Source organism: Vanessa tameamea, chromosome 11 (assembly GCF_037043105.1).
Source record: "Vanessa tameamea isolate UH-Manoa-2023 chromosome 11, ilVanTame1 primary haplotype, whole genome shotgun sequence".
NCBI lineage: Eukaryota > Metazoa > Arthropoda > Insecta > Lepidoptera > Nymphalidae > Vanessa > Vanessa tameamea.
The window spans coordinates 11,104,631-11,129,166 of NC_087319.1; the positions used below are offsets into that span (position 1 = coordinate 11,104,631).

Consider the following 24,536-nt stretch of genomic DNA (forward strand, 5'->3'; position numbering starts at 1 on the left):
ACACCCTGTATATGTATTTGCGTGTCGCCAAAAGTCCCTCTTTTTGAAAAAGAATGCATCGTGTTCACTATTTAAGTAACAATGTATGTATTTTTTTTTTATGGCATTGGTTGGCGGACGAGCATATGGGCCACCTGATGGTAAGTGGTCACCACCGCCCATAGACAAAGGCGCTGTAAGAAATATTAACCATTCCTTACATCACCTATGCGCCACCAACCTTGGGAACTAAGATGTTATGTCCCTTGTGCCTGTGATTACACTGGCTCACTCACCCTTCTAACCGGAACACAACAATACAGTGTACTGTTATTTGGCGGTAGAATATCTGATGAGTGGGTGGTACCTACCCAGACGGGCTTGCACAAAGCCCTACCACCAAGTATATCGAAACCAGAATGTATAAGTATCAATTCTTATACTTCTCAATAAACTGCATATTCATCTTTCTACCTCTACACTCTAAGACATCCTGCCCTGGTATTTGCTCATCCTTACAATTTCATATTACAACTATTTTTAATTTCTTCAAGTGCAAGAATTACCTATATTAATTATAACCAAAATATTATCGTTTAATTTCCGAATAGCCGACACAATAGCTAAACAATACGCATATATAATATGATTCATATGTGATACTCGGGACAGAGAAAGGGTTAAGACAAGTGAGTCATATACCTAATATTCCTAACAATCTTGTATCTTTGCCGATAATAAATAAAATATATCGACGTTGATGTGAAGAAGAATCCTTTATAATAAACGAAAACAACGTTGACCCAAAATCGTCAAATATTTACATTAACTTCAATAAGATAACGCATTAAAGGAAAAACAGATATTTTGGTCTTGACATGAAAATTATTTCTGAATTGGAACATAACATTGCCATGTCATTGGAAGTGCAAGGCAAGTCAGGTGATAATACGAATATAAACGTTGGCGCTAGTAGGTGTAATGTCCCGATTAATAAATAATCTTTAGGAAGATGACAGCCCCGACGTATGTCCATTTCGTATCTAAATACTCGTTTCTTGTACTGAATGTTAGATCATAATCTTGAGGCAAATCAAATAGGAATAGCAATGTGTCTTCAGCTATCTTCGCTTTCCAGTCATCTTAAAATACTTTCGTCTGGAACGTCAAACTTTACAGTTTGAGAGAAACACTAAAATATGAACTAAATTTAAATTTGTTTAATATTGGTGCTTTTAATTCTATCCTTAGTAACCCTACGAGTATTTCAGCAATTAAAATCTATGAATTTGTTAATGATTCTCTCAAACTGATTTAGTCATACTTGTTGAACTAATTTTGATTTAATTTAGCGGGTAACGATGGGGCCGACATATAGGCTGCCTATAAAGGCCCCTTAAAATACTAGAAAAAAAAAAAAAAAAACGTCAAACTTCGATAAAATATCACAGGCTTATACACGCGTATGTAAATCGTTTTTGATAGTTATTGAAGAAAGAATTTGAAGGAATTGAATTGAAAATTGAAAAAAAAAATTGATTCTTTAGGCATGATCAGTCTCATTTCAAGGTGGAATTAAATGCAAAATTTTCACATATAGTTTTAAAATGAAACTTCTTGGACGAAACAAACTCACATTTGTCACGCTTTCTTTAAATAACGGTAAACGTCCAATTTAATGTAGGTACTTAACTTAATATAAACACAATTCTAAGACTACGAGTACGAGTAAAAATATGCCATTCAATTAAAGCTATATCGATAAATACCAATCGTGAACCATCGCTAAAACATTTGATTTACACCGCATCGTGTTTTGGCTATGTCCACTTACCGCCGAAAATATCGTGACTTAAGACAAACAAATATTCCAAGAACAAAAATAGACATCTAACTCACTCATTAGGAGCCGCCGTGTATCTATCTCCTTTGCCATAAGATGAGCCATTCGTGATCGCAGAGTTGGGAAACAAATCCGACGTTCCATTCGGCATAACTCCCTGGTACCTCATCCTCACTGCACTCACTGTTTTTATTACAAATCCAATTTCGTTCGAAGCGTTTATATATTTAGCAATTCTGATTTATTAATCCGTTTTCCAACATGCACTTCATATACGGTAGATTCTAAATTAGATTGCACAACTAACTATCATTACATATTTCGATTGTAACACACAGGAAGCGTTTGAGCAGATATATATCCTTGATTACATTAAAGTTTAAAAGATTTACTCCGACAAAGGCATCCGTATGTCATGTGGGTATTGCGTGTAAGTACATTTTCGTTAAATTTTAACAAGTGCCAATAAAAATGAGGTTAACGAGTGTGTTATATATTAATGACATACGAAAAAACTACAAGGTATGTAGAGTGATTATATATCTATAGATATCGGTATGGATAACGAACTTAGAGAGCGGATGCAGGACCGCTGGGGGAATCTACCAGGAGACGCAGTAATCAATATAAATTCGCCAGACGGTATTACTCACTTCCAAGTAATTACTCAGAAAATCGTCGATATCCTTGATTTAGATTTTTAATTATCTCTCATAAGAAGAAAATTAATAACAGATATGATTAATGTGTGGTATTTGCCTAATAGAATAAAATATACTCGTCTGATCATTAAGTCGCTAAGTTAACAAAGTTTTAAATACGGGCAAGATTAATAGTTTCCTTTGTTTTCACTCGAGTTTTCAAGAACAAATAATGCAACGTCTATGAGTGAGTCATAAGTGTCAAAGTTTTATTATTCAACATTATACAAAACGAGACATTTTTATACAAATATAAAAGAAATAAAAAACTAAATAATTAGTATTTAAAACTTATAAACAAAGCGACAATCAGAAACAGGCGGAACTTGTTACAAATCTTAAACAAAAAACAAAAATGACCTTGACAAAATTACGTATCAACTTTTGAAATGGCAAATATCAAATTGATATGTTGAATTTGTTTATCCGACTCTATTAAATGCGTTTAGAATTCGCAACATTCGTACGTACGGTCAAACAGATTCATATAAGTAACTAATTTAACACTTAGAAATATTTCTATCACTAAAACGTAATCACCATTAAACACACGGCATACACACACTTAACGTTCAAGATCGCGATATGGAATGTGATAATCAATTGTAATACGAAACAAACGATGTGACGCGTCAAGCGTGTTCGCGTATACTGACGCCGTTCACGCCAGCGTCGACCATAGCCCCCACAACAACGATTTCCCCGCGACCGCGCGGTGTAACAGCTGATTCACGAGTCAGCCTCAAACAGTTGATAAATAATAACATGTACCGACTAAAACTTAATATAATCGCTGTAAACGTGCTCTTGTATACATTTTAATTCAAATTTTCCGTTATTTATTGAGCAATGAATTAAAATAAAAAAAAAAAAATACTTAAATTAAAATTAAGTACAACCTATAATGTTCTTATAACAATATTTAAAAAGTTACTGTTTAAAATATGTTGAAGTGATTTTTTATGGTTAGATTGGCAGTTCGGTATGATAATTTGTTTAGCCAGACAGTAATTTGTCAGCTTGTTTGAGTTGTCCTTGAAGGTCCTCCCACCAGTCTCACCGAGCACACCGTACATTTTCAAAAACATAATTTAGATGTACTTAAAACAAACAATAGAACATTTTTGCAGGTTTACCCAACGCTGTCGCAAAAGTCGTTTTGCGATTGACATTTTTCAATACTAAACAAAAAGACTTTATAAGCGTCATAAATTAGGGTTGCCAATATTGCTGAGAACTGATACGGGACTTATTAGTGGCAAATAAATAAAAACTGAAAATAAGGGTATTATTATAATAAAAAATCGAAGGAAAACAATTCACTCCAATCATGATAAATTAATCGAAAACCAGTTCAATTACTGTTGAGAAGAATAATAAGAACACCAGGAAGAGGTTCCTGTTTCTTCGCCCAGTCGTTCATATACGATGAAACCCAAAAATACGCGCAAAAAGGCAGAGTTAAAATTTTGAGAATGTTTACTTGACTTAATGCTAGCAGAATAAGAATACACACTTGTCGCATTTTCAATAGTATTTCCTTTTTATTTTTTAATTTAAATTATAGTTATGTATTTTTAAACGTTAGACGTCAAAATATTTTAAGCTCATATCGCTCTAATCTGCGGTTTTATCGGCGGAAAGTTTGCAAAACTTTACCTATAGGACACAAATCGTTACCTAGCATTTTACCCCCTATCAGGGGTGCATTAAAAATGTAGCCTGTGTCCTTTCCGGAACTCAAACTGGAACCAGTTCTGCGGTTTAAGCGTGAAGATGTAGCAGAAAGAGTTACTTTGGCATTTAAAATATTAGTAGGTATAGATAATTGGCAACATAAGTGCGGCTACGTTAACCAAAAAATATTTTTCAGTATTATTATTACTCTAAACCAAACTATCCTTGTTAAATTCGATAAATTTCTTTGAAAGAAGTAATGATATTAAATCAGTAGGTTTTTTTATGTAATAAGGAGGCGGACGGGCAAATGGGCACCTGATGGTAAATGGTGGCCACCACTGCCCTTAGACATTGACGCTGTAAGAAATAATAACCATTCTTTACATTACACCAATGCGCCACCAACCTTGGGAACGAAGATGTTATGTCCCTTGTGGCTGTAGTTACACGGGCTCACTCACCCTTCAAACCGGAACACAACAATACCAAGTCTTGCTGTTTGGCGGTAGAATATCTTATGATTGGGTGGTACCTACCCAGACGGGCTTCACACCTCCACAAAGCTTTTCCACTAAGTAAAAGGTTATTAAAATACCTACTTTAAATACAGTGTAATTGACTGTATCAAATCGTTAGTGTGTTTTATATTTTACGTATAACTTTAACGTATAAAATAAACTGTTCAATATAACATTTATTATTTTTAACTATTTTAGCACTTAGATAGTAAGCAATATTAGTAAGGTTTTTATCACTCGATATCTACATATATCTAATTGAATCTTAATGATACGATTCGATAAAATATCTAGAGGAATGTTGTCATTTGGATTAGTTCTCATAAACGAATCCAAATGACATAATAACACGAAAGAAAATCCTGAACCAACAGAAAAATGTATTACGCGCTGATAAATATGAAAGTGTTTAAAAAAAAAGATTATAATACAAACATAAATTAGATTAAGAGTTGAACATTACCAAAAGTATATGATGTTCAACATCTAGTTTGATGGTGATGTCCTCCTGATCGATTCCTAAGGGACTACATACTAGCCAACTACGCAAGACACGTTATCATTTCCCTTTGTAACCATATGATGGAACAGGGTAATTTCGGTAGTGGAAAATAAATTAAGAAATTTGACTAAAATTAAAATATATGTATTAATATGTATATGTATATACCTACTTAAATATTTTGATTTTGTGTCATAAAAGCAACATAAAGCATTATTAATTGATTATATTCAAATTAAAAGTAATTTTTAGTCTGTATATCATGTGACCTAAAACAGGAGCCGCCATGGTGTGGCGTCAGATAGGCAAAAACTATTTATTTATTTATTTATTTATTTGATCACCAACAAAGTACACACTGATACATGACAGCACACAGTTCATAAAATAAAAAAATAAAAGAAGTGGTACCTCAATTACAGGTGATAACTGCATGAACAGTAAGGCAACATATACATTAAAGCACAAAAAAAAAAACAAATAAAAGATCTATCATTTTAATATCACCTGGCATTTTGAGAAACAACTTTGCTGGAGTTTTAATGCTATTATTTGCACATTACACTCCAATGATAGTGATTGTAATTCATTATTATCCAAAAAACACCAAATATTTATAGCTGTTAACGTTGAATGAATGTTAGTCGTACATACAAAACTGTTGTTATTATCAGTGTGACGTCACCAAAATGACAGTGTTTTTGCGAGATTAAAAGGGTTTAAAATTTTAATTTGATGGCAAGAAAACGTGTTTATTTTGCCGAAGTATATTTTTTGTGGCTTTTTACTAGAAAAATCAATATTTTGTACTTTTTCAAACGTAGTAGAATACCCCACTACGATCAGGTGGAGAAGCAGCGAGTGCCTGATGTCTAGGGCGAGAGAATGCAACACTGTTAACTTCCTCATCCCGTGCCGCTATTAAGAACTTCTTTACAGAAAAACCCAATGACATACATATATTGGCTAGATCCAGCATATTGCAATTTTATTTCCTTTTCCTCATTTTGTATGTCCATAAGTCATTTTGATTTAATTTGCAGATTTAAGTAACAAGTGTGGATTTCCTATCTTACCAAAACTTTGTCCTGAATGTATTTATATTGTTGTATCAAATACTTCCGAGAATGGTTTAATTCTTCAATATCGTGACGGGTGATACATCTTAATCTTTGGCAATTAGAATTTGGATCCAAGGATAGATTGATATCAAACGCCAACTTTCCTGTTCAGTGTTGCAAATGTTGAAATTCAAACTTTCCAATTGTTCATTGAGGGATTTAAAAATGTATATATATTGTATACATAATAAGTATAATTATTGTAACTCAGTAATATTGCCTTACAATTAACATTCTAAGCGAAACTGTGGTCAATTATAGGTATTTTTTAAAAACCCAACGTAGTTTATTTAATATAATTGCGCGAATTTTCATCCTCAATAACGCACAAGAAACTGGACGATCATTGAGACTTCAAGAACAGTCTTGAAAACAATATCTACTAAAGACATACACGGTGACTTGCGAGAAAAAACTGACGGGTCCCATTAATCATATTCCATAATTGCGCACTTGCCCTCAGGCGTTAAAGCTGACCCATAAAGTGACCTGTAAATTTATTTTAGGGCTTCCTTTTTTCTTCAAGTTAGAATAGAATAGAATAGAAGAGCTTAATTATACCGCGCAACTCCAATAATTATCTTGATAACCAAATCACAATATAAAAACTGACAAAATATTGGGAAATATTGAGTTGACAAGTAACAATCAGATTTGACATGGATCGAACAAAAAAATGATCATGGATGGATTCTATAAACTGCATAAGAAAACGGTATCCGTCCGTCAAAAGTTGAAAACGTTAACTAAGAAACAAAATAGTTAAAACATTAAAGGTAAATTCTTAAACGGAAGCAAACTACGAGAATAAGGCCTATTTAATCAAGATAATGTACTAAGCTTAAGTTGCGATGTCTAACAGTCAAAAGGTCAAACAAACTACTTGAACTCCCACCCTGTAGTCCAGATGTTTAACCCAGTTTGTGATGTTTAACCACTAACTTTACTTCGGCTTAAGAAATATTAGATGGCAATACGACTGCATTTTTTTAAAGTAATAATTCATGAATATAAAGAGATATTTTTTTTACATACAACCATTGTTTTAACTTCGTGTATAAAATTCTATCACAATTTGATATTCGAGTAGAAACCGTCCATTGTATATAAAAACATTGACATGCTGGTAATAAATATTTAATATTATTACAGATATCGTCAAACCGTTTTTAGTTACTTAAAAGTATAACAAGTTACTTAAAGAAAATTACGAACAAGGTGACTCTCACCTAAAACCTGAAAATAGAGCTTCTAAAAAGCTCATAAGGCTTTAAGAGATTAAGTAAGTAGATTTTGAATATTTTAAAGTTGATGGAAGCACCTAACTTTATTCAGACGCAAATATAAGATCACGTATTATTTTATGTTTCAATTAAGTATATTTGTGTTAGTGACAATTGATTTTTGTTTCGTGTTTTTTTTTAAAGTTGATATACCATACCATAGACAAAAACTATTAAAACGCAACCTTATAGTATTTTTTTTAATTATTTGATTTTATGTTAACAAATCGAAGCATATATTAAGTACTGAGTTATATATAAAATAACATATTGTTGACACTAACGGCTAAATCATAATTTCATTGAATACGTTTTGTCTTAAAATTCATATTGCGTTATATTATATATCTATATAGTAGTAACTATTTAAACTAAATCTACAATGGCGTAAATAAGTTCCATTAGACCTTTAAATTAGCAGTTTTAATAGAAACAATATAGGCAGACTTATTGCACGAGAAATAGGCAGGCGTTCATGTCATAAAAAAAATAAAAAGCTAAAAAAAAAAAAAACATTTTAAAACGTACGCGTTATAATAATTATAATATTCAATATAAAAATGATAATTGCGATTAAACCTGTATCAACAACAAAGTTGGATTATTATCTACAGTACCAACTACGTCAATCCAACAGTATGTTGTTATGCTATGTATTGCTACATTGCCATATCTACTTCATAATATAAATCACATTATTATAATAATATTATATGTACAATCACAATAAATACAAAAATATTTAAAGAATCATTGTTATTGCAAATGTAAGATGGCTTGTTATTCATTTAAAACTGGCCATCTGAATTATATCTTTGGTACCAATATAACACCAACCGACAAACTTTTCACTGTTGTTTATTTTGTGGTTTAATTCATAAGATCAGCGATCAGCAGATCTTTAGGCAGTGGCGTAGCTATCATAGAGATCGACGGTTGGATGCATTAAGGGCTTTATGATGATAGAATGCTAACATATTAAACATAAAACAACTCTTAAAGACAAATTTGGGGAATACGCTATTCGTCATTTGTTTTGATGTGTTTTCTTGCACCAACGTGTAAGAAACTGTGTGTAACTTCTTATAAATGTAATATATTTACGTAAGTTGTACATGAGTAAATTTCAAACAAGGACCCGATGGTATCTCAGTGCGGAATTTTATCCGGAACTTATTAGACTTGCTATGACTATGCCACTGTCTGGAGGTACTGAATTTAAGCACCGTGTTGGGCCAATAAAATGTTATTGAATTTTACAGACAAGAAAGTCTCAGTAGCTAATTTCCCATGCCTCAGAATGAACGTAATGTCGTCTCAACTCGCTACGGTCGTGTCGGATTACTGTTCCTCGGATTATGAGAGTAACGAAATAAAGGGCGAATTACACACACACATTTGTGCACATTACACAGTCTCATTCGATTGGCCGATGTCTCTTGAGAATGACCGCCGTTGCGAAAATCGGTCAGGAGCGCACCATCATCATACCAATAAAGTTACAATATTGAATACTATTCACTTACACAGTGTAAATAACATTTGCCTATCGCCTGCTGCAATACTACTGTATATTGACAGAGTATAGCCCCACAGCCACTTACCATGGATTAGCTTATCCAGTTACACAGTACAGCTCAGAACACGGCTCAGTCACATAAGCTAATACGCTAATGGGTCGATATCCGTTCATCACAAATGTTAGGAATTGATAATTGTATATAGTGTTAGGAAATTATAATAGTGAATAATAATAATATTATATTATTATAATAGTATACTACTACGTATATAGTATTCATTTATAATAACCATTGGGCTGTTCGTGATTGCGGACGTCCGAAATAGCTTGAATATATTAGTGGTAACGATGTATGAGAACTTTAATTTTATTTTCCATTATTATTCATAAAAATTGGTATAGTATTTTATCAGACATCTTCATTCTAAAACACTAAGTAATATTTCAAAGTGACAGTGGTAGAATATTTTCCGCTCAACTTTCTTTGATAACAAGATACACCCCAGAAAAGACAAGGAAAAATAAAAAAGGAATTTTCTAGGGAAACCCGGTTAGAGCGAAATTTCTTTTGCTTTATATTAAATAACAGACTGTTGACAATAATTAAATGACAAAAAACTTGTTATTAATAATCGCGTGTAAATTAAAACACTATTTTTTTTAAATATAAAAAGCTTATCTTTGTTAGATAAATAGAAGGAAAAGTCGCCTGGAGGGGGTATAAGTTATAACGCTGTTTTCACACGCGACGATTTCTGCCAGTTCACTCTACTATAAGCCACGTAAAAGAACTTCGTTCCAATATATATTTAAAAAAATAAAAACTATGCCCTTACAAAAAATCTTCTAAATGTATTGACTGAGATACATAATACACACCTATGCTGCAGTTCCCTTTTATCAAACCATGTACTTTGTATCGTTGTGAGAGATTCAGCGAACGTATCCAACTCCGCTTCAGTTCGGTCACTTCTCATCAAGGGTTTGTTAATGCCAACAACAGATTTATCAGGTATTTCAACAGCAACATCGCCGGCGAGGAACGTCACCGGTTTACGCTTCGTTGACGAATTGGCGCGCGCGCGTATATCTTGCGGGCTCAGTGACGGTGACAGGGGATAAGCTATTTCAAATGCATCCGGCATTTTAATAACAATTTACAAAATAACGATGCACGATACGAAATCAACCGAACGCCGTTAACGTTCAGCAGTTACTGTGGAACAATTCACTAAACATGTAAATTGTTATTCATCCTAAACGATAACATTTTGACGGGTCACGGTTCGAATCTGATGTAAATGTTTTTAATAATCATTATCGCGGACAATTAAAATTACAATATGTATTATAATTTAAATTACGAATTGAGATAGAGCTTGGGTTAAGATATTCCTTTTTATTCCTATAGTCAAATCTCTGTTTTGAAATATGTTAAATACCTATTTAAAAGCGATGTATTGTATCACTAGTAAGTAGTACTGCAATGCAGAGATCTATGAAATATTCAGTGTGACAGGTCATTACAAGTCTGGTAGTGTGAAAGTGGATTAACTACTCCAAGATTTACATATTTTGTTTATAACAGAATACCATTAAATTGTAATATAAAACATATTTAAAAAAAGAATGATTATTTATATTTTTGTTGTTAAATATTATTATTAATATCCAGTAAATTAGTTATTGTACGGTGTATAGAACTTATGATAATGCTCATACCGTATTTGACATTTTACAACATACAAAAGATATCTATCAATTCATCAATCTACTTTCTACAGCACAATGTCGAAAACTTTCATGACTTGCAATGTCGTTGACCCTATATTTGTAAAACTTCAGCTATCAAAAATGCACAACCTTGAAAATGCCCTCATCATTACACAGAAGTAGAAAGCAATTGTCTGAACATCCAGTTAATTTAGCTTTAAATAAATTAACTAAGATTCAGTAAAGCCTTTAGTTAGTATTGTAAATAAAATTTATTTAAAAGTTGAATTTATTAAACAAAAGTCATTAAAAATACTTAACATGAACAATTGGACTATATTTCATTTAATGATGAAATCTCATTCTGTTAAGTCCAGACTCACAAATCCTACTGTTAACAAACATAATTTAAACATGGCAGTTTTATCTAAAACTAATTTAAAGTAATTTTAGATAATATTTTGATGCTAAATTGTATTACAATTTTATAAATTTCAAATTTTTTATTGTATTTTTTTGAAGTTTAAATTCAAGTCAATATGCAATGCAATGTAATGCAAAATATTGCGTGAGAACTTTTCGTGTTGTGTCGGTAATGTAATTCGAATTCTATATTTCTAATTTACTAAAACAAATTGGGAAAAAATACCTATGTACAATACATGGTACACTTTGATTTATAAAGGGGTCACTTTGTTTTTTCTAAACCTTTTAAAACATATTTTGCTTTATTAAATGGACTGTTTCATTTTAATATCAGCATTTTATTATGGTAAGCAATAAAATACTAATAAAAAAATTATGATTCTTTTAAATAAACTTTAAACTTGTTAATAACATTTATAAAGATTAAAATATACAATCCAAGATTGAGTACATTTAAAATCATTATATATACAATGGGTTATAAAAATACTTTTGAAACACACTTCTATACGAGAAAGATAAAATATTATAATGTTAAAAAAGGCATACAGCTCTTGCACTATTTAACTATGTCAATATTAGTAACTGTGCAAATATCTTACCTATGTTCAGCTCGTCGGTAATATTTCTTTGATAATAATTTATCTTGGCTAGTTAAGCATTCCTTATTTTTACAACTATCCATATTGAGCAAATTAGATGTTTTATTACGAATATAAAACCTGTTTACTATGATATTCAATGTAAAAAAATCTTGATTTTTAAATTTTTTCACATTGAGACCTATTCCCCTCAACATAAAACTTTACTGTGATAGCCGTGAGCTGTAACAAATTAAAATCATATTAAAATGATAAATTCTAATAACGTTGCCTTATCTTAAGAATGTATACATAAATACTAAAGGCATAACAATGTTATTTATTTTTAATTCTCGACAAATATTCAAGAGATTTATTAGGTTTGAAATCTAAATATATTCTCAAGACATTATTATTATAATTTAAAATATAGAAATAATAAACCAAAATATAAAATAGAAAAAGCACTTACTGCAATATTTATATCCAATAAATTGCAATTACATCTCAATAAAGAAAAAAAGCGGTTTGCCGCCACTAGTACTACGATCCCACTTGTATAATTGTATATATTATAGTTATATATTTAACTGTTACATTCAATCAAATTCTATTGTTAAATTCGCATGACGAAACAACCATGATACTACCAAAATACTGAAATTTTCAGGATCGGACGTCGCATAGCATAGACAATCATAGACGATAAGTACGATAATAATATAGTTAAGGGTGGGCAAATATAATTTGTGTTGTGTGTGTGTTTGTTGGCTCACCAAAAATATAAAAATTAGGTACTTTCGTATGTTATACTATTTTCAGAGTAATAATGAAAATATTTAAGTACGTAGTTTTATTTGCCTTGAATATTTTTTCTATTAACATTATAAAATGACCACCTTTTTTGATAAAAAGGACAGTAATATATTGAGAAATTGTTTAAAATCATACAATTATAAATTATCATAGAAAAAAAAAATATTAATACTGATTGAATTCTTCTAATTATTTTTATTTTGTTTCTTTATTTCTGTCAGAAAATATAAATAAACGTTAATAAAATATAATTAAAAAATATCAATAGTTTTAAAACAATTTCAAAGAAATTGCTAAAATTTGGTAAGCTGTGTATATTTACAAACGGCAATCTGATCATTCCTTTCATTTTATAATAATTTTAGATAGGTATCTGTTTTCTCTAATGTCATTAAGTTATAAGAATAACTAATAAGTATAAACTTACGACTCAAAAATTAAATATCAATATCAGAATTACAATACTCGTAAAATTATGTTAAAATATTGTTAATTAAAAATTAATGAGTATATTTTAATATCAAATGGCTTACACGGAAAAGGTGTCGCTCAATGGCACTGCTCTCTCGTTTTTATTATACGAATGTATGAATTCAGTGAACAGTCAGGTAAGTTCATACATTTAGCATGAGTTACTTAGTTTATCGTTATAAAATTTATTTAATCAACTTTATAATTTTTTGCAGGAGGGCTTCCTCATAGGTGATGTGACTTCTCAGATTACTAACCATATATCTGACTCTCAAAACGACAATGCCAGACTGGACACTCAAATAGTGATAAGAACTGTTCTACCTTTACCTTCGGTATCATTATTTTATTTACCTACCGGAACAATAAAAGAAGATGTGCTCTCTGAACTATTGTCCAATGTAGCAACCGAAGTTGTGGGATGGTACAAATACAGAAAAAATAGTAGCATTAAACCTACTTTCCGGGACAAGTTAATATCGAAGGGATTGCAGAAATACTTTGAAAAGTATCATGGACGAAAAACATTTGTTTCTTGCAATTTATCTATTAAAACATCATCGATCAGCTCAACACATACAGTAATATATCGATTCGGTAAAATTAACTGTTTTGATATGTACGAACATGTTGAAGATGTTACAGCAAATTTGGGTGAAAAACTTGCAGGCTATAAAAAACCTACTAAAGTGTCTCCACATTGCATATTCCATAAAATTGTCAAAGAGAGTAATGTTCAGAGTAGTAATGCAATATTGGTTATACAAGAGGCAATTGATGTGAGACTTATTAAAGAAGCAAAAATTGCTGCTAAAAATGAATGCACCATCAGAGAACTTGAGGCGGAAATAAAACAAATGAGTAACATTTTAGCTGATAAACAAGTTGTTGACCTAGAAGGTGCATACAATAAAATACTGAATGAAAAATTTGTAAACAGAGATGTTGAGATGGCCCAAGCTTGTGTCGAGGCATTAAAGACACCTGCGACTGTTGATATTCTCAGCATTCCAAATGTTATTTTAAATAGGAAAAGTACCATTACATCAGATAGTGCCAATTCTGAAGTTCAAGTTGAAATTAAAAGTAGAGGCATTAGCCCAGAGTTAACACCTTCAAGTTCAACAAAACCTCAAACGTTAAATTATGCAGCTGTGCTCAAGAAAAGTACAGATTCTGCTTCTACTAGTGCAAGTGCTCCAAAAGATAATGTAAGTATTACTGTAATTGTCTATGCCCATTATAAATGTCTATTTTTACCTAGCTAAATAAATATCAACAAACCTCTGTCAATACAGTTTTATTGTTTTTGTTGAAAATGTATTTATTTACATGCATTAAAATAAGATATATTTTGTTATGTTATTTTGTTGTAAAGCTTTTTAAAAGAAAAACATTATAAATGTATGTCTATTCAATAGCATTTTGTTGATTACAGAAAACCAAAAACTATGATGAAGATTTAATAAGTTTTGATGTTGAAGAGAAACATAATCAAAAACCCATCGTTATCAGTGATAATCTCAGTGTCGGTGGTAGCTCACCCGAGTATTAGGAGTGCCTTAATTTTGATTAACTATAAAGTTACCATAAATGTTTTTAATATCAGTTTTTGTTATTGACCAATCACTAACATTATCTTAAATCAACATGTTTTTAAATATTTCTAAGAGTTGCTGTACAGTTCATTGTTTTAAAATGTCTGAACATTTTATTAAGTATTTAATATATGTTTTCTATTTACAATTTGTTTAATCACTATATGTCATCTAATATTTCAGAAGCTAAGGTATATAGTTAATCTCTTATCCTTACATAAATTAATCTGTGACATTGAGAACTACTTCATTTTTATTGTAATGTGTATAAATAAGCTGATTGTGAAGTCATCATGTAAATAACAATAACCTAGTTTTAAATACAAATTACTCTGATTTGTGGTTATTAGTTTTGTTCAAAATATGTCTCTTAGAAGAGTATTTTTGTAATAAATGTCATCATGTAATTATAATTGTTTTAATTACTTCAATTTTCTCGTAATTTCCAGACTTGATTGTAAAGGCAGGTGGCCTTCATCATATATTTCCATTCAAAACATTTTTTTATTTAAGCACAGATAAAAATACAGCTTTATTTGTGTGAAGTTTTGATATTATTTTATAATAAACAATTTATTTGTGTATTATTAATAATTTATAAGTATCGAAGACCACACATTACATGTCAATTACATAAGAAAATTTGGATAGCAAAATTATAACCAAATCAAAAAACAGGGAGACATTTGTTATTTATGGAAATCTTATATTTAATGAAACTAACAAGTCAGTCACAATCGAACAAATGCACAAACTAAAAAAAATCGCATTATTAATAAATTTGATTTGCCACTTGTTAATGCTGATGAAACTACATGAAAAATCAAACTACTTAAGTAGACCTCGCTCACCGTCCCCAGAAGAAACCAGTGGCATTAGGATTCTGGGATTCAAAGGTTCAAAATCTGTTACTTTATGTTTGATTTATTAAATAAAATATTTTTTATTTATACACTATTTAATTCATAAACAAATGGAATGGTACAATACTTAAAAATAGTATTAAATTATATATTACTTACATAGAGATTATAAAAACATTTTCTGATGGAATTCAATTGTTCTACATCATATTTACTGACTAGAATAAAAATTAGGTACTGCAAAATTCACATTTTTATAGTAAGTTTTTTTGAAAGTAACTAAATGATGATGCCCACGGCTGAGCACGGACCATATCTCCTATACAGCTTATGAGCTTATTTTACCACTTTACTTCAGAGCGGGTTGATGTATACAAATGTGGCAGACTGTATTCCGACACATGCAGGTTTTCTCAATTTTTGTTCTTTCGCCTCTGAGCTTATGATGCATAAATAATTAGAAAAAATAATCATGAAATCTCATTGATTATTATCGTCAATATGGCAGAGGCTTTATGTGAATCGTAAAATTCAAAAAATATTAGTTTGGTTTTAATGATATGATAGATCAATCAAAGTTCTAGCTACAGTTTATTATTGATAGACTATACTCGATGTGGTACATTTTAATCGTTATATTAAAACACTAGATAAACTTATACTTGTATCTTGATAATTGAAACTGAGAAAAAAAACACTTTTTCTATCTTTGCGAAGTTGGTTTTCTGAACTTTGTTTTTTTTTCTTATTCGGGTTTTTGGAAGAAAATGTTGTTATAATTAAAGTAAAATTTAAAGTAAATCGGAAGCAAATGTCATGTTTTCCCCGGTCATCTCGTAGACGGAATGCGCCAATCGGCGCGCTTGCTGCACAGCGGTGGAGGCCGGCAGCAGGCCCAGGTGGATGCAGATCAGCTCTTTAACGCTCACTCCTTGGCTGTCATTTGGGAACGCTAATTCTGTCAATTGTCTGGAAAGGAAAAATGTTATATACGTGAGTGTTTAAATCGTCCACAGTAATCAGTTAAGAGGCTAGCTAGCATATCTATACAGTTTCGATGAGGTGGCAGACAATATTATTAGAAGCGAAAGTTTTACGATATGAGGCGGGGAGGCGTCGGGGATGCACCTGTAGAAGACGCCGCGGATGTCGGCGGGCGGCGGCAGCGCGCGCACGGCGGCGGGGTGCGGCGGCGCGGGGGGGCGCAGCGCGGCGCCGCGCCGCTCGAACCAGCGCACCGCGCACACGTGCAGCGCGCCGCAGCGCCACACCGCCGCGCCGTAGCCCTCGCGCAGCGCGCGCGTCGCGTGCGACACCGTGGCGCGCACCTGCCGCAACGTTAAGGTGGACCGATGCTATCGATAGTCTATCGATATTATAGTCACGTCGATATTATCGATAGTTTCAAATTCTTGCAATATCTAAATTTATTATATTATAGGGGCATGTTTCGTATTTCCGTCGCCTTTCTGAACTATTTTAAAAAACGACTATAATTTGGCAGTTTTTTTACGACCTGACGTCACCACCTCTCCGTTGGAATGCTTCTTGTTAATCGATTATCTGTCACTAGTTAATGCACTCAACGAAGTTCCCTCAGTCGGCTGTTCCCAGCGTCGGCACCCCGCAAGAGCCCCAGCGTCCCAGCGGGCGCGGGCTGGCTTACCGTGTGGGGAGTGAGCATGTCGACGCAGTCGGCCATGTCGGGCGCCAGGCAGCGTGCGGCGAGGCGGTCCACGTACACGAAGTGCACGAGGCCGGGGAACTCCTCCACGTACTTGTGCGTGAGGGAGCCGCCCGGGACCGTCTCCCCAGTGAGTGCATGCTAAGCGGAATTATTGTTTGTATAGATTTAAACGATTTAAATGAAAAGAGGAAAATAGTAAGAAACATAATATAGATTTTTTTAAATTTAAATTTTCAAGTTTTTATAGTACGCTCTGACAACACAGATATAAAGAAGATCTGTATTTAATCTTAATAATAATTCGGAATACCTACGCTACGAGTGCCCGTGCTCGTCTCGAATGGCATTTAATACATGGAATTGACATTATAGTAGGGCAGGCGAGGGTGCTAAATTTGCAGTTGCTCGAGCGTCATCGAAACTTATTGAATTTGAACGTTAATGTTTTAAAAAGAAAAAGTTCATTACAAGTTTTTTATTTTAGTGGGGAGGAGAGCGGGTAATATTTGTTAAAAAGTAAAAAAAAAACCCTTGTATAAAAGTCCTCGAGCGTGCAGCCATTAACAGTATAAACGCGCTTTATATTTCTGACAACTACTGTATATTAATTTGACGATTACGTCGAGGCGGCTGCCTTTAACAAGCGGTTGTAAAATTAAAAAAAAAAGTTACTCGAGCGTGTCAGAAATTCATAGTATATGTATATTGAACCCTCAAAAGTGTCGTATTAAAATTTCTGACGATTTGGATGCGGCCCATAGGAATAATTAATTTTATTTTCTGTAAAAAAAAAACGTGATCCTGGGATACTCCGGCGCGTCAGATTTTTATGCAGGGGGTTCATATTGATATGATAGTCTTCCTGAATAATAATCTGACAATTACATGAAGGATTATTCTTATTCCGACCGATTTAAAGGAACTCTAGAAACAAGGTATACGTATTCATATATAAAAAAGGTATAATTTATCAATAAAAAAATCAAATAGAGACCCGTATAGAATATACGAATGCAAATGTTAAATCATCTTCACTGGCTGATTCATCTTCGAAGTTTGATACCACTTCTTCAATTTCCTGGACATCCTCGTCTTCTCGGGGTTCTGTAACCAAGAATGGTTATGATCATTATGTTATATTTATGTTATGATAGTATAATATATGAAATAAAACGTACCTAAATCAGGAGTATCTCCTAAAATATCAGGTGTGAGAGGTATGACAATACCTTCATAAGCTTCAGGTAGTTGTTTTGCAAGGAACCAACTTGGCTCCATTTTTCCATTTGTTGCTCGATTTTCTTACATTAGGCTTCACTTTTCGATACTCCAAAACATGAATACACTTTTTTAACGTTTCTGGAGATTTTTTGTTGATTTTTTCACCAGTTTCTTTAAACACGTTATACTTACGTCAATCATGATTATAATGGATGTAAGACTAATCACTTTAAATAGACAAAACACCACAAACACGCGAAAGCGTCAAGCGTCTAAGAAACACAAAAACGCCCCATGGAAACCATCAGATTATTATATCTCTATGATTCCTACGCTGTTTCCTTCGATTTAAAAAAAATTTGAAGCGCGCTCAAGTATTTCGACATGTATTTTTTTTTTTTTGCAACTTCAGAGCTCGCTAATTTCTTAACGCCACGCCCAAATCGTCAGATTATTGAAATATACACTTTTCTAAATGTAATTAATCTGTCATCACTTAATCTGACGCGCTCGCGTTTTTCAGAGGATCGATTTTTTTTACTAATCTGACGGGCTCTCCTCAACACACGCCCCCATACTAAGGGTCCATACCTTATAAAAGTATATTAAAGGGTACAAGGATTCTTCCTATATGTTTATCTGACACGCTCGAGCCACTGCAAAAATCCCCCCTTCGTCTCCCCTACTATTATAGATGTACGTACTACGTATGTATATAATATTACTAAAAACGACACAAATCGATATTCATTACGTAAATGAAAATATTTTATGTAAAGGATATGATACCAAGCTGAAGTAACGCAGCGCTTTAGCGCCGAGGAACTCGATGTATGGAGATAGGAGGTTCTTCAGTTCTTTCAATGACGGTTCCAGCTTTAAACTCGGTATATCCGGTTTGAGTTGTTCCACGACTGCTTCGAGGGCCGTGTGCATGGCGATGGCGGTCGTCTCCGGTGTCAGAGGAGTCGTGGTGGTGCACGACTTGCGCAGTTCCAACATTCGGCTCGTAACTCGAGCGCACAGTGTGGCATTGGCTTTATTTTTACGCAGAGCGTCCGTTGTCTGTAAATTTTAAATACATATTTGCTAAAATTAATATTAATATTTCGTTAATTAAACAATAATATTTGCATATACTTTTATTTAAAATCAGTCGGTAAAATGGGAAAAACGCTTAAGTGCTAAAGCTGAAGCAAAACGGTGATTTTTAAAAATCACTATTCAAAAGCAGCATATTAGTGCTTTAGCAGTAATGTTTATCTTTTTCAAAGAGAATATATTTTATAATCTATTCAATTGAAAATAGTATTTTCTAACCTAAGCTTACAAATTATTTATAAATATGAAGGCCTTTAACTTCGTGAAATTTTCTTTATGAAGAAAGCATTAGTTTTACGTTTGTATACTCTATTCCTACCATAACAGGAAAAAAGCTAAATAAACAACATTTGAATCTTAGGTTTGGTCTAACTCATTTACATTGTTTTAAAATATTGTACATACATTTAATTTTTTGTAATGGAAGTGCGGGCCATCCTAACACAAATACTAGTCCAGACTAGTAACTTACTAGGTTTTGGTTCCTAACTTGTTATAGATAATAATAATAATAAATATTGGACAACATCGCATACATTACTCTGATCCCAATGTAAGTAGCTAAAGCACTCGTGTTATGGAAATCAGAAGTAACGACGGTACCACAAACACCCAGACCCAAGACAACATAGAAAACTAATGAACTTTTTTTCTACATCGAACCCGGGACCTCGAAGTGGCATACCCATGAAAACCGGTGTACATACTACTCGACCACAGAGGGCGGATTAAGTATTGTATGTAACACAATAAACATTTTATTTTTTTTATTTGCCAGCAAATTGACGCGATTTCATTGTTCGAATGCTTTATTCATTAATCTATGATATTCACTATGGATTTGCGAAGAAATTGCATTTTGAACGTCGACGAAACTAATATCGGAATGTTGGATGAAAAATGAAAGTTGAAATAAGTAGTTAAGTGTGTGTTGTATTAAAAATAAAGATATATTTATCATAAACTCTCAGTAGTGCACAATATAGCTGAGTTATTAGCGAATCGCATGAAATACGTAAATCTAAGGTTTTAAATCTTCGATTGGAGTAGGCTGAATGTGTGATGTATCATTAAAAGCAATAATATCCTGTTTGTTTCAAATATAGAGTAAGCCTTATAAATGTGAAAAAGTAATGGACCTAAAATGGATTCATATCGGAGCGCACCTGCCACTCAAAAATGATCTTTATATTTAAGTACTTAGATACGAAATCAGAAATACGGGCGGGACACCTTTGATGTAATTTCTGTTAATAAATGACCAGTAGCAATCTGGAGTTAGTGAGTGTGTCTTACAGCCTCGTGTTTCAATAAGAATTCAATAGAATAGAATAATTATTTCGGCAATATTGACTCGTTTGATTCTATGATATATTATTATAGTATGATTTTATTGTAGTGAATAGGTATGCAATACTGAACTTTATTTACCTTTTTCAGTGCAACTTCCAATGAATCAAGTGTACTTGGTAAAACTTCTAAGTTTCTCTGCAACAACAGTCTTCGCAAATTTGATAAAATATGACAAGACAGGTGGACTGAAATACCAATGTCTCTGTAAAGAAATATTAACTTCATCAGCGGCATCAATAGTTCTACACACACAGATAAATAAAATTTGGAGATGACATTTAAGGAAGAAGATCATTTGTAAAGGCTTTGCGAATTTTAACTTCAAAGAGCCCCTCTTGCATTTATCATCATCAACAATAAATCAACCCACTCAAAATTACATATTTTTTTCACTCCAAGACGATATTATATATGACGGAAATTAGTACAGACATATACATAATTTTTTTTATATAGGTAGGCAGCAGATACCCCTTACATCTCCAATGCACCAACCTTAGGGATTTAGTACTATATTTCCCCTGTGTCACAAAAATGTTGTTATATGAATTCACATGCGAAGTCACTGCGGCTAATGTTAGTGACTAATTAAATACCTTAACTCCATATCAATAAGAACAGCAAATATAATTCTGGGTGCAATTTCAGCGAGATGTAGAGAGTGCGGAGCGCAAGGAGATCCAGTCGAACCCGCGCAGAGATTCACTATAGCACTGTTCTCCTCGGATAGCCCTTAAACAAATATAATAACTTTAGTCTTTTAGTAATCGTACATTATTTGCAATTATAATTTAAAAAACTAAAAAAACTTAAAAACTTTAAGAATTTTGTGTATCTATTATATTTATCATAATATTATAAAGGGGGTAAAGTTTGTTTGTATGTAAGGGGTACTCTCCAGAGTTAATGATAGAATTCTAAAAAAAACACTGGTAGAAGTGAACCTTATTCCTGAGTCCTTTAGAGTATAAATTATAGTTACAATAAACAGCTTATAAACAAATTACATTCAATATTATACTCACAAGGTATATGAGCATTTTCACAATGATCACCATCATTAATGTCCCGTAATTCCAGCCAATATTCCTGAGCTGCTATGCACTGGATACTCAGAAGTATCACATCTGGTGGCATAAGATCTTCACAGCCACGGCTAAAATATTATAGATTATTAGTAACTACATATATAAATAATATATGTTTAAAACATATAAAAATAAAATGAAAGAAGTCTACCTTGAGTACAACGATAACATCTTATCGCCCACAAACAACATCAGATGATAGTGTTGATTTGGGGAACATTTGATATCTTTTGAAACAGATTTCAAAGCATTAAGGGCCGCTCCTGTTGCTCCAGATTCACCAATCACACCACTTGCACCAGGAATCGAGTCACCTTTCCCACGGCTTTCTAGAAGTACTGATAACCAATCCTGGTATATAGAGGAATGTAAACTGTAAGGTTAATAAATTTAAACTTGATAACATCTTTGAATAAGTCTAGTACTAAGCTAAAATTATTTCATATTAACACTTACAGGTTAATGTTCTGTCCACAGATATGCTGCACAAGAGTTTTACAATCGAGTAGTTCTTGGTGCGAATCATCAAGATCATCTTCACTGATGATCATGAACACATGGTCTAACCACTGCAATTTATTAATAAAGTTGTAACATAATTGGTGATTCATTTAATGGTAATCTATCTAGCTATATTATTAATTAATATTATAAATATAGTTAAGGTAGTAGGTAATATTTGTTTGTTTGTATGTAAGGGGGTAATCTCCAGAACTAATAATCTAATTGCAGATTTTTTACTGGGAGAAAGAGTTGTTTTTCCTGAGTTCTCTAGTTACGCCGACAAGCCATTCAGGTCATTAGTATTTTATACCTAAAATATTAATAAATAGCTCACCATTCTACTGTGTACTAAAAATATATATGTATATGTATATTGTATATATTTGTATATCTATGGCATGAGAATTAAAAGATGAACAAACCTTGCCATATGATAATAGCTCCACATACATAGATATATAACAATGGTTAACTATATATTAATAAAATCAAAATATTCTCTATTCAAGTAGGAGCATAAAAGCACTCTTAAATCTGATATTAGTGTGTTGAATTAAATATAAATCTTCCACTGGCTCGAAAAGTATTTTCTACCGAGAAGAACTCTTTTCCACCATTTTAATTAGACATGTCAGTAAGGTACAATTCAATTTGTATATATCCAACTACTAAGCCCACACATTTTTATCTTTAATATAATCTTGTATTGAGTAATGTGCTTTATTTATCAATGTTTTTTTGACATGAACTTTAAATTCACTTTAATTTGACTTCCAAAATAACAATAACAACTTTACTAAGAATAAAAAATATATTTTTCATGAATCTATAACGAATACCATAGCTAACATATTTGAACACAACAAATTATGACCTGTCAGTTAATATATTAATTTATAACAAATTATTAAATTTGAGTATTAATCTAACACAAGCATATTATAAATGATGAGAGACTGACGAACGTTAAGGAATATTAAAAAAATATCCAAAAAGTTAATATATTGAAAGTAAATAACTTAATTTTTTTTGGTACAAACCTCATCAAAAACAATTGTGGTGTTATCCTTACATTGCATAGAAGTATATGTGTTACTGAATTGAGCTGCCATCACACGTTGTGATGTAATAATTGGAGACAACAACTGTGATACATGATGACTATCACTGATGTTTACATCTTTTTCCTAAAACATCCAAACAATTTCCCATTTAATAATAATTAAGTTACTCAATGCTAATGAGTAAAACATTTAGATTCTATCATTATATTAAATACCCGTTTTACTTTTTACGATGTTTTTTGCGGAAATGTGTAGAACATTTAGAATTGACCTTTTCAAACTGGTATTAGAAAAAAAAAGTTTAAGTACCTATATATTGAACCTGCAACAAGGTGCAAATTAAACATAAAGGAGTTGAGTTTATATTAAATTAGGAAGTTAACCATAAACCTGTAGTAATTTTAATGCTTTGATGGAATGAAGAATAATATTAATTAACTTACCTGACCATTAAAAGATTTCATTCGAAGTATAAAGTCGTCATCCCATTTTGAAAAGAGTAAATCGTTTACAGTATCAAAAATCAAAACAGCTTTCATTGCTGTTAGTTAATAAGATTTTGGGCTGTTAAATAATTTATTAATTTAATTTTACTAACTCAAGTACATAACACACAAAGACAAACAACTTCCAGACTGCCAGTGTATTCTGTCAGATTTGAAAATTGTCAATAGTCAATTGTCAAATTGTCTGACATATTTACTATTTCAATTTGATGTTGCCATTAGTTGTAAGCGAACTGCTTAATGTAATTATGAGTACCTACTTATTTTACCGTTTTAATTTCCTTGATTCGACGTAGTTCTAGTTCATATTTGATACATGTTCTTCAAATTTTGCATCACCTTGACTGCTGCTCTGAACTCTGTCCGGGACCTCCTGAGTACCAGTTTCTACCATT

At 32.2% G+C, this 24,536-nt stretch overlaps 3 protein-coding genes across 6 annotated transcripts in view; 1 reads left to right on the forward strand and 2 right to left on the reverse strand.

Annotated features, from left to right (window-relative positions):
- Nucleotides 1-12,536, reverse strand: part of LOC113396190 (cytosolic purine 5'-nucleotidase) — a 41,609-nt gene extending 29,073 nt beyond the window's left edge. The window contains exons 1-2 of one of the 3 annotated variants that reach the window (XM_026634030.2): nt 12,342-12,536; nt 11,891-12,112 (exon numbers count right to left, since the gene is read on the reverse strand). In XM_026634030.2, the coding sequence (XP_026489815.1) occupies nt 11,891-12,087 (197 nt within the window). In that variant the 5' untranslated portion in view covers nt 12,088-12,112; nt 12,342-12,536. Of the gene's footprint in view, nt 1-1,878; nt 2,214-10,028; nt 10,370-11,890; nt 12,113-12,341 lie in introns of those variants that run through there. The other 2 variants (XM_026634029.2, XM_026634033.2) reach the window with 2 other exon arrangements.
- Nucleotides 12,537-13,032: 496 nt separating this feature from the next.
- Nucleotides 13,033-15,055, forward strand: LOC113396196 (BRCA1-A complex subunit Abraxas 1-like). Its single transcript, XM_026634037.2, has 3 exons — nt 13,033-13,293; nt 13,372-14,367; nt 14,595-15,055. Exons 1-3 carry the CDS (start codon nt 13,210-13,212, stop codon nt 14,709-14,711), a joined length of 1,197 nt encoding a protein of 398 aa, XP_026489822.2. The 5' UTR covers nt 13,033-13,209; the 3' UTR covers nt 14,712-15,055.
- A 1,182-nt stretch (nt 15,056-16,237) lies between these two features.
- On the reverse strand, nt 16,238-24,281 carry LOC113396192 (BLOC-3 complex member HPS1). 2 transcript variants are annotated; one of them, XM_026634034.2, is made up of 11 exons: nt 24,079-24,281; nt 23,612-23,758; nt 22,524-22,636; nt 22,219-22,440; nt 22,005-22,135; nt 21,576-21,711; nt 21,058-21,181; nt 19,315-19,590; nt 17,284-17,442; nt 16,746-16,945; nt 16,238-16,586 (listed from the first exon to the last, which is right to left on the reverse strand). In XM_026634034.2, exons 1-11 carry the CDS (start codon nt 24,172-24,174, stop codon nt 16,409-16,411), a joined length of 1,782 nt encoding a protein of 593 aa, XP_026489819.1. In that variant the 5' UTR covers nt 24,175-24,281; the 3' UTR covers nt 16,238-16,408. The 2 variants fall into 2 exon arrangements, with proteins under 2 accessions (XP_026489819.1, XP_064072320.1); XM_064216250.1 differs by having other exon boundaries at nt 17,284-17,431; nt 19,310-19,590.
- Nucleotides 24,282-24,536: the final 255 nt, after the last annotated feature.

Bases quoted from the DNA above. Each gene is read 5' to 3' on its own strand.
- LOC113396196 (XM_026634037.2), top strand. From the start codon at position 13,210: ATGGCTTACACGGAAAAGGTGTCGCTCAATGGCACTGCTCTCTCGTTT. The intron at 13,294-13,371 runs GTAAGTTCATAC...AATTTTTTGCAG, and splicing joins TGAATTCAGTGAACAGTCAG to GAGGGCTTCCTCATAGGTGA. The intron at 14,368-14,594 runs GTAAGTATTACT...TGTTGATTACAG, and splicing joins CAAGTGCTCCAAAAGATAAT to AAAACCAAAAACTATGATGA.
- LOC113396192 (XM_026634034.2), bottom strand. From the start codon at position 24,174: ATGAAAGCTGTTTTGATTTTTGATACTGTAAACGATTTACTCTTTTCA. The intron at 22,637-23,611 runs GTTTGTACCAAA...AATAAATTGCAG, and splicing joins CCACAATTGTTTTTGATGAG to TGGTTAGACCATGTGTTCAT. The intron at 19,591-21,057 runs GTAAATAAAGTT...TAAAATTTACAG, and splicing joins TGGAAGTTGCACTGAAAAAG to ACAACGGACGCTCTGCGTAA.